At 41.0% G+C, this 14,808-nt stretch overlaps 1 protein-coding gene across 1 annotated transcript; it reads right to left on the reverse strand.

Annotated features, from left to right (window-relative positions):
- Positions 1–712, reverse strand: LOC115483337. Its single transcript, XM_030224810.1, has 2 exons — positions 657–712; positions 1–602 (listed from the first exon to the last, which is right to left on the reverse strand). Exon 2 carries the CDS (start codon positions 388–390, stop codon positions 1–3), a length of 390 nt encoding a protein of 129 aa, XP_030080670.1. The 5' UTR covers positions 391–602; positions 657–712.
- Between the last annotated feature and the right edge of the window lie 14,096 nt (positions 713–14,808).

The following is a 14,808-nucleotide window of genomic DNA, read 5'->3' on the forward strand; positions in this document are numbered from 1 at the left end:
TCATAGGTATTCGGTGGCGGCTGTTTCGTTTTTGCTGGTGGCTTTTGGTATGGACTGTTTCTTGCGTAGATAATGCAACAGGGCCAACGATGTTGGCGGCAGCAAGGCGGATTTTTTTAGCAAATCTGGATCAGCAATGCTGTTCGCCTGATTCGAGCTGACATGTGATTCGTATAGATATGTGCGAATATTCACGCCATATGGTAATCGCATCAGAAATCGATCTCTAAAGCTGGTTCTATTGATGCATTCAGATAACAGCCTGTCGCACTTGAAGTGCCCGAGGTGCCATGGGCCAGCCTTGTGGCAAAAGTATGCCTTGCCATTCAGTTTGTGTGGATTGGCAGTCAGGACCCGGGTCAAGGACTTCTCGGTTAGGTAAAACATCATAGCATACTTGTACCTCTCGGAACGTTGGAGTACATAGACGCGCTTCAAATTGCCAAACGAACTGAAGAGTTCGAAAACCTGGTGATGTACAATATCAACACTCAAATCCCGAATGTACAAAACATGTTTAGTATCTAGATCGGCTCCCGATATAAGCTGACTTGGTGGACCATATGATCTCTTGGTTGATGGATGACCCAACGGTTGACTACCTTCAATTAGATTTTAATTACGATTCCGTATATACATCTAAGTGTATGACATACCGGGCTTGTTGCTCGGCGGCTGAGCAACAGTCAAGTCAATTGACTGGCATCTTTGCTTTTGGGTTGTTATCACTCCGTAAAACTTGTGGATCGCTCGGTGTCGCTACAGTATACAGCGATGGGTCGACGATATGGTTGCCTTGTCGTTGTAACTTCAGACGATGGAACTGCGGTCAACTGAGTTGCTTGAGATTGAAGCACTGGTGACTGGGGCTCTGAAACAACTATTTCATTACTTTTTTATTAGACTGAAATTAAAGTTACTCACTAGCAGTATTACTCGTAGATTAGAACTTGAACTATCGTTGGTATCTCGCGTTTGTGTTCGACAGACATTGTTTTGAAGGCGTTGATCCATGTACTGTGATACCGTCAAATACTGCGATGGTCTTCGACTAGGCAGTTTTGTTTGCTCCGTTGTTTGTGTTTGTTGTGCTGGTGCTTTAATATCTGCAAGTGGTGGAGTCTCTGCAATTTACCAGTGAATGACTATTTTAGAAAACTTAGACCATGCTTTGTTACCCGGCATATGAGTGACAGCAATTTCTGGGGTCTTATTGCTTGGAATACTTGGAGCTTTGCTCGTTGGTTTCGGCGTCAACTGTATTGATTTCGGTTGTGAATGATTTGTTGATTGAAGCCCTGCGGATTGTACTTCCGGTAATTGCACCGAATCTATTTTAGAAAACTTAGACAATGCATTGTTACCCGGCTTATGAGTGACAGCAATTTCTTGGGTCTTATTGCTTGGAATACTTGGAGCTTTGCTCGTTGGTTTCGCATGTGAATTATTTGTTGATTGAAGCCCTGCGGATTGAACTTCTGAAAGTTGCACCGAATCAATTTTGATTTTAGTTTTCAGTTTCTGCTCAGCTAGAACCTCCTTGACTTCACTGATTTGTTTTTGATTAACATCACCTTGAAGGATTGGATTCGCAGATGGTGTCGTCGGCAGCTGCGATAATCTGCGATATGAGCGCTTTGCTGGTACCGAGCACTTTGGCTGATCTACTGATGCTTAAGTAGTGTAAGTCTTTTATGCAATGATTAAGGAAAGTTTTTACCAGTAGCATTCTCCTCGGGTTTAGCAGCAGAAACCACATTTGTCTTTACTTTGTTATCGCTCTGAAGTTTTTGACTCTCGTGTGCTAAGGCCTTCGTCATAGATCTGCGACATGAAGTTCTCGGTGTTGTAGTCTTCGGTCGATCAATTTTCGGGGGTTCTTTCGCTTGGCAGTCTGAAACTGACGAGCTGGTTATCGATCGAATAAAAGGAGATTGATGTACTTACTATCTTTCTTGGTTTTTGTTTTGCTGTCATTTTGATTCTCTCCTGTCTTTGCTATTTTGCGATATGAACGTCTTGGTTGTACTGGCTTTGTTGATTGAGCTGCAGCTGATTGTTGAGCTAGTCAAGCTGAAGTTGTTATCACTTGTTGCTTGCAGATCTAGATGCCAGTACTTACCTTCTTGCTTCTTCAGTTGCTGCCCAACAGATACGTCTGTGGAATGACGCTTTTTCTTTCGAGTTTCAGTTTTTACGCACGCCTCAGTCAAATGCTGTGATGTTTTGCGATTTGAGCGTCTGGGCAACTGAGACGGCTTATCTTCTGCAATTATTTTACTTTTGTTACATCTTTGACCTTTGATGGATGCCCCGTTTTTACCGGCTTTGTCATCTGCCTGTTTAGTAGCTGCTTTTATTGGCTTACATTTCTGCTTTTGGACCGGCTCATCACAGGAGGATTTCGAGCGACTCCTCTTAAGTGGTTTATTAGAGGAAGATTGTTTTTGCTCATTTTGGTAACCTATTTGCGAGAAATCGACATTTTTTCTCAAGAGACAAATTTCAAGGACTACTATGTTAAGTGGTTTTCGGAGAGGTAGCTTTGTCATGTGATGTTTTAGTAAAGGAAAATAGCTTCTTCCAGCTGGCTTTGTAAGTATTTTTACCCGTTTCTTTTGATTACGCTCCTGTGCGCAGCACCACAGACAAAGGCATTGCACATTGTTGCACAGACTATTAAACCTGCTGACGAAGAAGATGAAAATGCGTTTTTAATGCAGCGCAAATGTGGCAACTGTTTCTGCATGCCATCACATGTGGCCACCTAACACACATATACATAGATTTTTCCACTTAACTAACTGGCAGCGCGCACAAAAATTTTATGCAAATTACGTGCCAAGAACTTGAGCAGTTTTTGTTTTCAAAACGCAGCCTTATTACTTAAGTAAGTGCGTAACTTCTATTTAGAAATTGAATAAGCAAATGTCGGCAGGAGCATCCGTCGATGGCCACAAATTTGTACATTTGGGCGATAAACCACTCTCAATGGAACCGAATTGAATTAGCTGCAGGTCCACTTATGTGGCTGGCGGGAATAACGTGACTTGGGTGCACGATTTAGTCAAATAATGCGAAAAGTCAACTCTGACCAGCTGTTGATTAAGTGACCAAACAGTTTTGTGAGATAATCGAATTGAAGTATTCGACTAGCTAAGTGGAGTCATTTAATAAATAATCATTTAATAAATAACATAAGTGGCCTTGGCACGTATAAATAAGAATGAGCCATTTAAGGCAAAGCTGTTTCTTGAAATTTATATAAAATAGCAGTTCTCTTTTGGCTAAATAAATAATGTATAATAGAATAAGGTATATGAAATTGTACAGCCAATTCAACTTAATCACTGAATCATTCTTACTCATTGCAAGACAGCTGCAAAAGCAGCCGAGTTTAAGCTCATGGCTTTGGTTGTAATTAGAAACCAAGCTGTAGTCCTTACTCTTTCCATCGTCTGTCTGCAAAGCTGTTTTCATTGACATCGTTATTTTTAAAGAACTCAGTGATATGTATTCGCTTGATCCGTAGCCAACGAAAAGATTCACGTACCACAAACATGGCCAGCTAACGTAGCCAACTAGTCACACAAGCATATATGCTAGATACATATATCAAATTTGTTCAGTCTACCCATTTGCATGCTGTGCACTTCGAGAGGGATATCATGTCGTCGTTAAAGAAATCGAATACTTTTTGTGTGCCGCAAATTGACAATGGCAGCGAACTCTGTCTGCTTGGGTTTAATCAGGCACTTCGGCTGTACAGGACACGTACACGGATGCAGCGCAGTGAAACAAAACGAAAATCTTGCAATTTGTCGTCTAAACAATAAACCAAATCCTCGCAGGCAGGAAAAAGCAAATCAGCAAAAAGCGAGCAACGGCAACGTGCACAAATCAAACCCAGTCCGGGCCATTGCTCTGGTGTAGCCAAATAGACAAACGCGACCCTCATGCCAAATGGCTAAACACGATTTAGAGGGCAACAAATATCTTGGACTCGAAGGCTTTGAGCCAGAAGTCAGCTAACGGAAGTAACTTTTTCGATATAGTTTAATCTTTGGCTGGATTGTAGATAGCTTAACCCTTTAATATCACCTCAATGTACTAGCTACAACTATGAGTTACTATCTTATAAGAAGCTCGACTTGCTATGGAAATTGACTCATTTTGTTGTCCGAAGCACTTGTACGGCAACATTCCTTTCATTTCCGCTTGATATATTACTTCACCTACAAAATGTGGATGCTTAGAGAACAAAAAAGCAAACAGGCATTCCCTAGTAGCAGAAGCAGACTAGCACTCTAAAATAAGTTGTTTATTTTTATTATTATTTCCATTTTGTTTTATAGTTAGTATACTCTACATATCCCAGCTGATATATAAAGTGCAATATTTCAGTGGCGGACGAAGCGTGAATATAAACTTTTTGGCGACTTCTCGGGGGCATCGTAAGGCAAACACGATGCTGTTCGTTTGATAAGCCACGACGTGTACTATTTTTATTGCTGTGCCGCTGTGTGGGCATAAAAACATGCAATTTCCATGCATTCATACATATGGCTTCATTCATTCATATATATGCATGTCTCTTAAATATTCAGTTGCTGAAGAGAAACGTTTGTTTCAAGTCTAAAACCATTTTATTGTAGACTTAAGTACTTTCTTGTTGTTGGGCTGCCTCTCAGGCTGATTCCATATACAAGTTATCAAGATGAGGCGAAAGTGTGCCAACATGCAATCAGAGGTTGTCAGGCGGCAATCAAGTGTCGCTTCTGGTTAAAGCTCTTTGCGAGCAGCGATAACTTAATTAAAATTGAACGGTTTTATACCAATCAAAGGATATGCATATATATAGACTGGATCTTATTAGCTGGCAGGCAACTTCAATTCGAATTTACACTCTACTCGATTGCTGGCAGGCCAACAACCCGCACACACACACACGCCGACGCCAGGGTAAATGTGGACTACGTGTCGGTTTCAATGAAATGAAAATATAAAATATGCATTTACTGCAGTCCGCCTCCAGTTACAGATAGTTGCTACCGGCTGCTGCTGTTGCCCGGATAAGTATGCTACGGGCAACGTGCTTTGCGCCGGGGAATTGTGTCGAATGTCATGTGCTGCGCCCCGCATTCAAATGCCAGCTGCACAGTCTGCCCAAAACTGTGATCCTTGCAGCCAGACAGCCAACGGAAACGGAAGCAGCATTGTTCGCCTGCCGAGCAGCACACTCCATAATAAATGTAACGAGCGTATTACAAACACTTACGTATGGCAACTTTAAAGTGCAGCCATCACTCGCATAAGCCTGAGCATAACCACTTGAATGTGCATATATGTACATATGCATATATACCCTGTAGGATTATATATATTGAAATTTATCAAACGCCAACTGTTCAAATATGCATAAGAATGTTGTATCTAGTATTGATTTGTCCTTCTGTCATTTGCCATTTGCGTATCCAAATATCATATTAAATATGAACATAAGCTTGTTATTGTGTTTTATGTCTTTCTCAGCTTCACTCAGATGAGTGTTAGAAACAAATGATAGAAGATAGTTTATAATTAATGAAAATCTGAATAATAAATTAAATAAATAATATAAATAAATATTAATAAAATAAATATCCTTTAATTGTAATTGCAATCTAAACTAAATTTATACAACAGGGGAACTGCTCGTCGAGCAGACTTTTATCCCGAGCATTATGAGTCGCCTTAGTTGCTTTATATCCAACTCGAGTACTTTTGCCAACTGCCACATGCTCGTACATAATTGCTGAATCAGTCGCAAAATAAAATGGACATCAAGGCAGCGACTAAATCAAATGTGAGCCAAGTGAAAACTTGGCCCAACTTTTATGCAAGTATTGTGTGCGAGCGAGAGGGACGCCGGTGAAAATGGGACAGAAGTAGTGAGCGACGGAGGGCGGGCGGAGCCAGACGGGTGGCGGCTGATGGTTGGCGCATGCACTTGAAGTGCTAAAAACTTTGCTGCGCTACGTTAGCAGAAACTTTTGCCAGCTAGTTGTAGCATGAAAAGCAAAAGTTTGCCGTCAAAGCGAAAGTTAAAGCCAGCGCCTGCAACAACAATACGAATCCGAATCCGAATAAAAACTGAAATAAAGAAAAAAATAAAAAATAAAAAACGATGCTAAAAAGTGCAAAAATAATTGAAGTTTATTTGTCAGAATTAAAGTTGGCAGTTGATAATTTGGATAATTCCGAATTTTTGCTACCTTCTGCCTGCTGACAGCTTAAATAATTTTTTATGAAACATAAATTTTTTGATAATTAGTTTTAATTTTCTGTTTTGAGTATGTGCAATGTAGACGAAGGTCCTGTCATCTCCTATACAAATGGACTGGGTAAGTGCGTTGGCCAACGGGGACATTGTATAGCAGAAAACACAGCGAAATGGCGCAAAACTTTCTCGCATTCTCGCATTCTCGTATTCTCGTATTCCCCAAGCAAGTTGCACGTAAAATTTTTGCACAATTGGCAATCGAAAATTGGAAAAGTTTTTCCTATATTTGTTTTGGCTTCATTGAGTTGACTGTGCTAACTTACACTCATACACACACATATACACATACACACATATACACTCACGAATTGCTTAGATATACACCCACACATAAGCTCACACACAGATTCGTTGGCTGCTATTAGCAAAGTTTTGTATGCTCTGCTTTAGTAGCAGGTTCCCTCAAGTTAAGCAAAAACTTTAACGCAGCAACAACTACCAAAATACCAACAACAAAAACACCAACAAGAGCAACAACAACAATAAACCTAATGGTGTATCTATTGGCAAATGGCCGCGTTTATAATTGCAACTGGCAACTGGCAATTGCCAATTGCCAATTGGTAGCTGGCAATTTTCAATTTGTTTGCATTGCATTGGCAACTTTATGATCGAACCGCACCACTGACCCACTGACAACGCCACCATCAGCCAGCCCAGTTCAGTTCAGCTCACTATTTTCCACTTGACCAAACTCTGACTGAAGCAATTAGAGTGCAGCCAAAAGACGCTTTAAGTCTGTTTAGCCAACTTCTACAGCGATTTCCAGTGCTGTAAAATGTAATGAATTCGGTTAAAATGAACATGGAGAATGCAGAATTGATGTTAAGCTATAAGAACGTCACTTAAGTGCGCACATTATTTATTTTTCCTACAAATAAAACTATATATTAGTTATATAAAAGATTAGCTTATGCTCTAGTTGCAGATACCCTACTGAGAGATTGCCAGAACCCCATGGCGAGCACATGTTTACGCACACCTTGAATTGGCATTTTCAATAGATTCAGTGTATTGAAATGGTTCAGTTTCTACTCCGGTAGATTGTTCAGTTTTAGGTAAGAGCTGTAGTCATTATGATTTTATGGTCTATTGTCATGCCGGCAGCTACGCAACCTGTTTTATTTGAAGCTCTATAATTCCTGTTGGTCTTGCTTTATTCCATGCATTTCATTTCGCTGCATGAATTATTAATGGTTGTACGCATTCGCCTGTCGGGACAGCGTTTTGTGTGCTCTAAAATACGTGTAGCCTGAATAAAGCTCGCCTATAGCTGGCCATTTGCTAATGAAGTGCTCGGATTGGAAGGTGGCTCTGGCGCCAGCTTGGCCGGTGCAACATGACGTATACGTAACGCGATGCAGATGCATATTGCGCATTAATTTGGCCATTGCACAAAAATTACACGCAGGGGCAAATTTTTAGACTGAATTTGATTTCATAACTGGCAAACATTTGATTGAGCTAACGAACAAATACATTTTGCAACTGCCATTGGCCGACTCTAATGCTAATTGCTTTGTGATTGCTTTACGCAATGATTTTTCCAAAAATTCCAAAATCTGTTCCACTGCCAACCGAATATCGAGCTAATCGCTCTTATGGACTCACTGGAGTTGCGTCGGCTGCATTTGGCTATTTCATTTTTGTCGCTATCGCTGATTTCCCCAAGCATCGAGAGTGTCAATTTGTTTGGGCTTATTGGTCGCTTTGGTCGGGTTATGATTTAGGTACGCGCCCAGGGAGCCAGCGTCTATGTCGCTGTCGCTGTCGCTGCCGATGTCGATGTCGATGTCGATGTATGGCTGCGGATGTGGATGTGGATGTGGACGCCAATGCGGATAGGACTCGAAACCCAGAGCGTATCCGCAGCTCGTCAGCTCTGATTTTATTATTTATGGTTTCTTTTTTTTTGCGTGGTTGTTTTGTGGTCACAATTGTGATTGCGTTGTCCTAATGGCAAAAAGATTTAACATATAAATATTCTGTTTCAGAGTTGGCTCCGCCCAAAACTCATTCGGAAAACATGTTTGGACTGCTGTCAAAAGTGCTTGCATTTGCATTATAATCGCCATCCACAAAATAAATCTAAAACGTATGCATATTTTATGAACGCTTACCGCTAGCTGGGCTGAGGAACAGCATGGGTTGATCGTGAAGTTTTCCATGTGTGCTATAAATAATAATATAAGAAGAGGCTCAAGGAAGGAGAGGCCTATAATAGGCAAAGGTAGACGTAGAGAAAAAGATTCGAAGAGAACAAGTTATTACCAAATTCTTTCAGGAAGTCAAGTCATTGATTTACTTATTATTGCGAAACATTAACTTATTGTCTGCCCCTCGTACGGGCACTGAGCTTAAACGGATTAAATGTAAAGTGATAAATTCCAATGTCCTGGCGTTTCCAAAGGTATACGAACGTGGCATGCCCCCAAATATGCACATACTATATGAGTGATTGGGTTTGTGTGCAATAAATAGTAGCAAAAAATGTGTGTAATCTAAAAGCACAAATTTTATTACATATTGCGCTATGCGAAAAGTATTAAAATTCGACACATAACGCATTTTCCTGTATATACATAACGCGCATACGCAGCGTATGCCCGAATAGAACTATGGCAAATTAATGACTAGTTAATCGTTTGTGGGACCATGGAAACCACAATTAAATAAGCAAGTGTGAAACGCCACTAATTATAATTGTGGTCCAATAATTGTATTAATGGCGGAACGTAAATGGCAATTAATTAGATGTGATTGGCAGGTAGGCGACTGCCGCACGTACGGTTTGATGATGGGGCAAGCAGTGGTCCTGCGAATATTTACCCAGAATTAGGCTGCTTGGTGCTCGGAAGCGGGTCATGTTTAATCTTTGGCTTTTGTTGATGTACAGCAACTCTATTTTATTATAATTCCATTTGAGGGACTTTTTAATTTCATTAGCGGAGCTTGTAATTAAAATGCCGCAAAGCGCTGCCAGACGACGCACAGCGGCCTGCGCTCATTGCCTCCAGAGACTGCGAGTGGATTGTGGACGCGCCCACGCATTTGCCAATTAAAAATTTCAATTGCGGCATAAAAACGCGCGTGTAGAAAATAAACTTGCCTGAAATGGAATAATTAAGCAGCAGCGTTCATTAAATTTGCACAGCCAAAGTTAAATATAAATTCAAAGGCCTCGGCCCCCCGGTCGCTCAGTCCCAATTTCACCACAGATTAAGCCATACGCCGTCCAGCCCGCTAGCGAAATTGCTGTTGCATGCTCTGGGGCGTCGACTTTACCAAAAACTTTAACAAAAATTAATAGAACTGCGGCTGACCGATCCTGCTTCCAGAGCTGAAAACCCAAAAATTATGTCAACAATACAAGCAAGGCAAGTTGCGAAAACATGGCCTGGAACATATATATATATGCATATAAATATATAATATATATGAAGGGGAAGTATGTATAAGCCACGGTACCTAGAACAGGTGCGCCTGTGGCTTTTTGTTGTCGTTTGCCAGACACAGAAAAACAATAACAACTACGAGTTTATAACTGTAGCAACTACTGTAATTTAAACTGCAGCTGCTCCACTTCGAATGGAGACAGCGGCCCATAATGCATGCAAACTTGCAATCATTTTCACCAAACATTCTCTTTACAGCCAATAAATTTTATGCTTCTCACCGAGCTGCAGCTACAGCTGAGCTGGCAGTAAAAAGGCTGTGCGGCCGCTTGTAAATAATTAAGTTTAAGGCTTTTTGGTAAGTTCGAGAAGACTTCAGTGCCAGACATCACAAAAACAAGAAAATACTAGGCAAACCTTTATGCAGATGAAACATGGAGTTGGCCATTTGTTAAGCTGCCTGTCGGTTGTCAATCATATTTGGCTTTGTCGTGCGCAGCTTGGTCAGAAGTAGTTGCAGTAATCAAAGTCGCATTAAGAAACTTCACAGCTCTTTTTCATGCCGTTTCGGGCACATTATTCACTCAAGTTACCTGGCCGTACGCTCTTTTCTTACTCACTCCTGTGTCACTCGAGCGCCAGCAGTTGGCACAGCTCGAGTGCCCACTCAGCACAAATGTGCAAAATGAACTTCACAGTCGTCATGCTGGCAGCAGGTAAGACGAGCACCCTTCAAGCCCCACCACAAGCATCCAAAATAACAGCAACAAAGCGCACAGAACAGAACACTTCAGCAGTAGCAGTAGCGGTAGCAGCAGCAGTGGCACTCGCAATGGCAGCCGCAATGGCAGCCGCTTTACCAGTAGCCGTAGCAGTAGTACCAGTTGTAAGTAGTAAGCACACACGCACACATACACTCACACACACACTCTGACGCACTATTGGTGGCTATTGCTGCAGTGGTACGCATTGAACTGGGTTAGTCGGCGGAGGCTGTTTGACGCGCAAAAAAACAACAAACGACGAAGGTAAACAAAAACACGTGTCTCCGTTATCCGTTAGTTATCCGCAGCCGCTTTAAGACACGCACTTGCTGTTGCGCAGCTGCGGATAACACGAACAGATGTGCGGACCTAAGAGCGCGGATAATGAGTACGACGCGTATACGTGATGTTTTCTACGCTCTTAACACATGTTGGCCGGCAGCCTAAAAGGCCTGCATTGCATTTCGTCTGGCATCTATCAGCAACTGCTTGCTTAAATATCGCTGCATACTTTTAGGACACACGAAGGCGGCCATAAATGCTTTTTACGAGGAGTGCGAAGAAGCTTTAACTTCAAGTTGAAACTTAAAATACAAATGATTTCCATATGTGACATCCGTTGTTATAAAATTAAAATAATTAATTTTAAGCACTCAATTTGAAGTTTGGTGAATTTATTAAACATATTTAAACAAACTGAAAAAGACCATTGTTCATACAAGTATTTAACGTCAGCTATTTGTTGTAGAAACTCACAGGAATGTATGCTGAGTTTCCGATAAGTAGCTTATGTGTTTATTTTGAAATAAATACTAAACAAACGGAAATAAATAAATACGATTTGTATCCAAATCGAAAATATAATCTTAAAAGCATTCGAAATTGAATAACAAAAGAGAAACATTTGCATGGAATACAATTACTTTAATATATATGCACAGTTAATTTCTTTTAAACCACGCATAAGTACTATTTACAGTTAATTGAAAATGGATCATAATGCGTGCCATGCGTGTGTGTGTATGTAAGATATGTGCATGTTTACCAAACATAAAATTCATATTATACCTTTAACCAACTCACATCAATAAATCATCGCGGGTTAAAAGATAAATTGCTGTCAATGAAACCATATACAGATACATACACTTACACGGACATTGAGTGATATACAAATATTGATTTACATAGGTGTAAACGGTATAAAAATAGTTTCAAAGTGTTCATTGAAAAGTTATTGAAGTGTAAAGGCAGACGAGAATTCGTATTAATTTTAAACACCACACACGCTCCGCACTGTCTGAGCATGTGTGTGGGTAAATGTATGTACGTAAATGCTGCTGTTTGCATACCACTTCCGCTTGCCACACACGCCCAGCCACCCACACACAAGCTGCTGGCATTTTTAGCTCGACTGAGTGTCGCCTGGCAACTGGTACCTGGCGACTGGAGAGAGTATTCTAAATCAGCAATTGTGCGGCACATTTTAATGTATGGCGCTATAAATAACCTAATGCCTGTATGCTTCAAATTATATGCATAAATATGTATTCGTGTGTATATATATATGTATTTTATATATAATATATTTTGGCTTACATATTGCAATTTAATTAGGAATTTTTATCCTTTAATGCATTTTGTGTATGCATTTTATGGAGTTAGTTAATTGGCAATATTTTCGTATCTTTAATGGCCAAATGTCAGTCAGCCTCTGTCATTTGATATATTTATTGAGCAGCCCACGCTTATAAAGTGCTCGTAAAGTGCTGCCCGTCACATGAGGCTCGTGCATGTGCACCCACTTTGCGGTTATTGTTGTCTCTATTGTTGTTGTCATTCGCACTGACAGTTTATTAAATTTTTGATAGCCCCGCTCATGAGCGGGGTGTAACACAGATATAGCAGTGCACACTCATATATGTGTATGTATTTATGTATATACAAGCAATTATTTGCCACACACTGTTTTATATTTCGTCAATTTAATTAACATTCACTTGCGGTAGTCACTCATCCTATACCTGTTTAGTACTTAGGGAATGAATATAGTTTAGATGTATATATAGCTCAAATATATTTATATATATAGACTATATATGTGTACATTATTTTTAATTAACAACCTGCTTGATTTTTTTGAGCTACAGTCGAATTCGAACAGGTTTCATTTATTTATAATTTAATATAAATTACCGTAGTATTTTAGCTTTAATTGATCTAAGCTCAAGTCTGCTGCTCACTATGTCGCGTCAGTTCCAGGGTATAACAACTTTGAGCACATTTCGTAAATTGCCAATTTAATATACAGACGCTGCTATTTAACATTTACGAGCTGGTTTAGCTCATGCTCACGTTGCTCGCAGCCATATTATTATATGTATTAATAATGCCAGTGTCGAAGTAGCTGCTAGAGTCCATGCTAAATATTAATATTAATTTACCGCATGCCCGGGTGTACAGTGCGTATGATTGATACTTGATTATGTGGCAATACTTGGGAATTTCCGCTCAATCGATGCAAACTCTTTGCTATGTGAGAAACGTAATTTCCTGTGCTTTTCATTAGTTCACAATGTCTCAGGGGGGCTGTTCGCTTAAAAGCTTGAATGACATCTTCTTCGGCTGCAGCAGCAAACTTGCAACGTTCAACTGGAAAGTTGCCACAAAAACAGAGCGCTTCTACAGCATGCACGGGCCATTTGCAATTGGCGACAGTTTGTTGACCCTTGCAGACCCTACAAAAAGAAGCAAAGCCCAGACACATGACAATTGCTGTGTGCCCATGAGCAAGCCCCGTCCCCTATGCTGTGTGCTGCCTTTTCTTGCCCACCAACTGTGTCTCTTTATGTCCGTCTGGCTGGGCCTTTGCTGGGCCACGTTGCATTGTGTGGTCCATTTTGACGCCAGAGACAACTCGGTGAATGTTTAATGAATTGGTTCTGAGCAACTTTTAGCTTGGCAACTGCCAGCTCTCAGGGCAACTCTTGACCACTTGCACATTGCATGTGCTCTTGTTGATGTGCTTTTAAAGCGGATCCTTTTGCTCCTGGTGCAGCTGTGTCTTTCCATTTAACAAGCCTCCCCCTGGGCTGGAATTTCCGTAGTCTGCTGGCAAAACGCATTATTTCATTTTAGCTGAACATTATTAAAACTTTACCACAAAGCTGCAGCAAAAGTTCTTCAGAGCGCACCTTTGCCTTTGTGGTCGAGGCGGGGCTCGGGGCTCGGGGCTCGGGGCTCTGGTTTTTCAGGGCGCCGGGCATTGGGTGTTCGGCAAAGCAAAAGGAAAAGTTGTGCTCTAATTAAGCGCTAATAACATTTTAGCACAGTTTTGCTGGGGTACCAAATGAAAACTTTGCCACCGCTGTTGGCTACGCTGTGGTTGTATTTATAAGGGTTACCAGCCATGCAAATATGATGAGCCACAAGGCCAGCTGATGGAAAGAAAAAAACAAAAATTGAAAACCAATTTGCATTCCTGAATCTCGGATGTAATCAATTTCATATATTTAAGCTGAAGAACTCGACGATAATATACCCTTAACTTTGATAAATTAAAAAGACTTTCAGCTTGAGGAAAATAAATACTTATTCAAAACTGGCTTGAGATTATTACCATAAATGCTTTTAAGTCAATGAATAGTCTTTGCCAACTTTTCTTTTCTGTGCCTGCCCTTGCCCAGCTTTATTAATTAAAATACACTTTTAAATGTATATATTTTGATGCAGGGTATAAGAATTCATTTTAATTTCCATTTGCCACAATGGCAGGCTGGCCAAATTGCAGCGATTGCCATCTAAGTCCCAGGGCTCGACATTTTCTGTGCACATTTTTAGGCAGCTGCCAACTGTCAGAGTGGACAGTCGAGCAAAACAAACAGAGGGGCAGACAGTGGGTGCCGTGGGTGCCAGCCAGTCCGACCAGGCCAGGCCATGTTGCGCCCCAGGGCAACCGAGTGAGCTGTGAGACACGAGATGTCTCCAACTCTATGCTGCCTGTCCGGCGGCTGGCCTCCCTGCATGCCTGGCCTGGTACTCAATTGAGTCCTGTAGCTAAGTTCAGACTCATGCTGACGCTTGTCGTTGCCAATGGTTTTGCTCTATTTGATGTCTTTGTTGTTGTTGTTGTTACTGTTGTTACTGTTGTTCGGCTGCAGGCGATGTCAGTGTACTTTACATGTTGGCAAATAGCTGTCCCTAGTGGTGCCTTAGCTGTTTATTCGACCTCACCTGCCCCCCGTCTCGCTCTCTCTCTGTGTCTCTCTGTAATCAGGTCGGTATTGCTTTACATATGCCGGCCAACCATTTCCATGTGTATGGCACC

Source organism: Drosophila hydei, unplaced genomic scaffold (genome assembly GCF_003285905.1).
Source record: "Drosophila hydei strain 15085-1641.00,03,60 unplaced genomic scaffold, DhydRS2 tig00008119-arrow-pilon, whole genome shotgun sequence".
In the NCBI taxonomy this organism is placed as follows: domain Eukaryota; kingdom Metazoa; phylum Arthropoda; class Insecta; order Diptera; family Drosophilidae; genus Drosophila; species Drosophila hydei.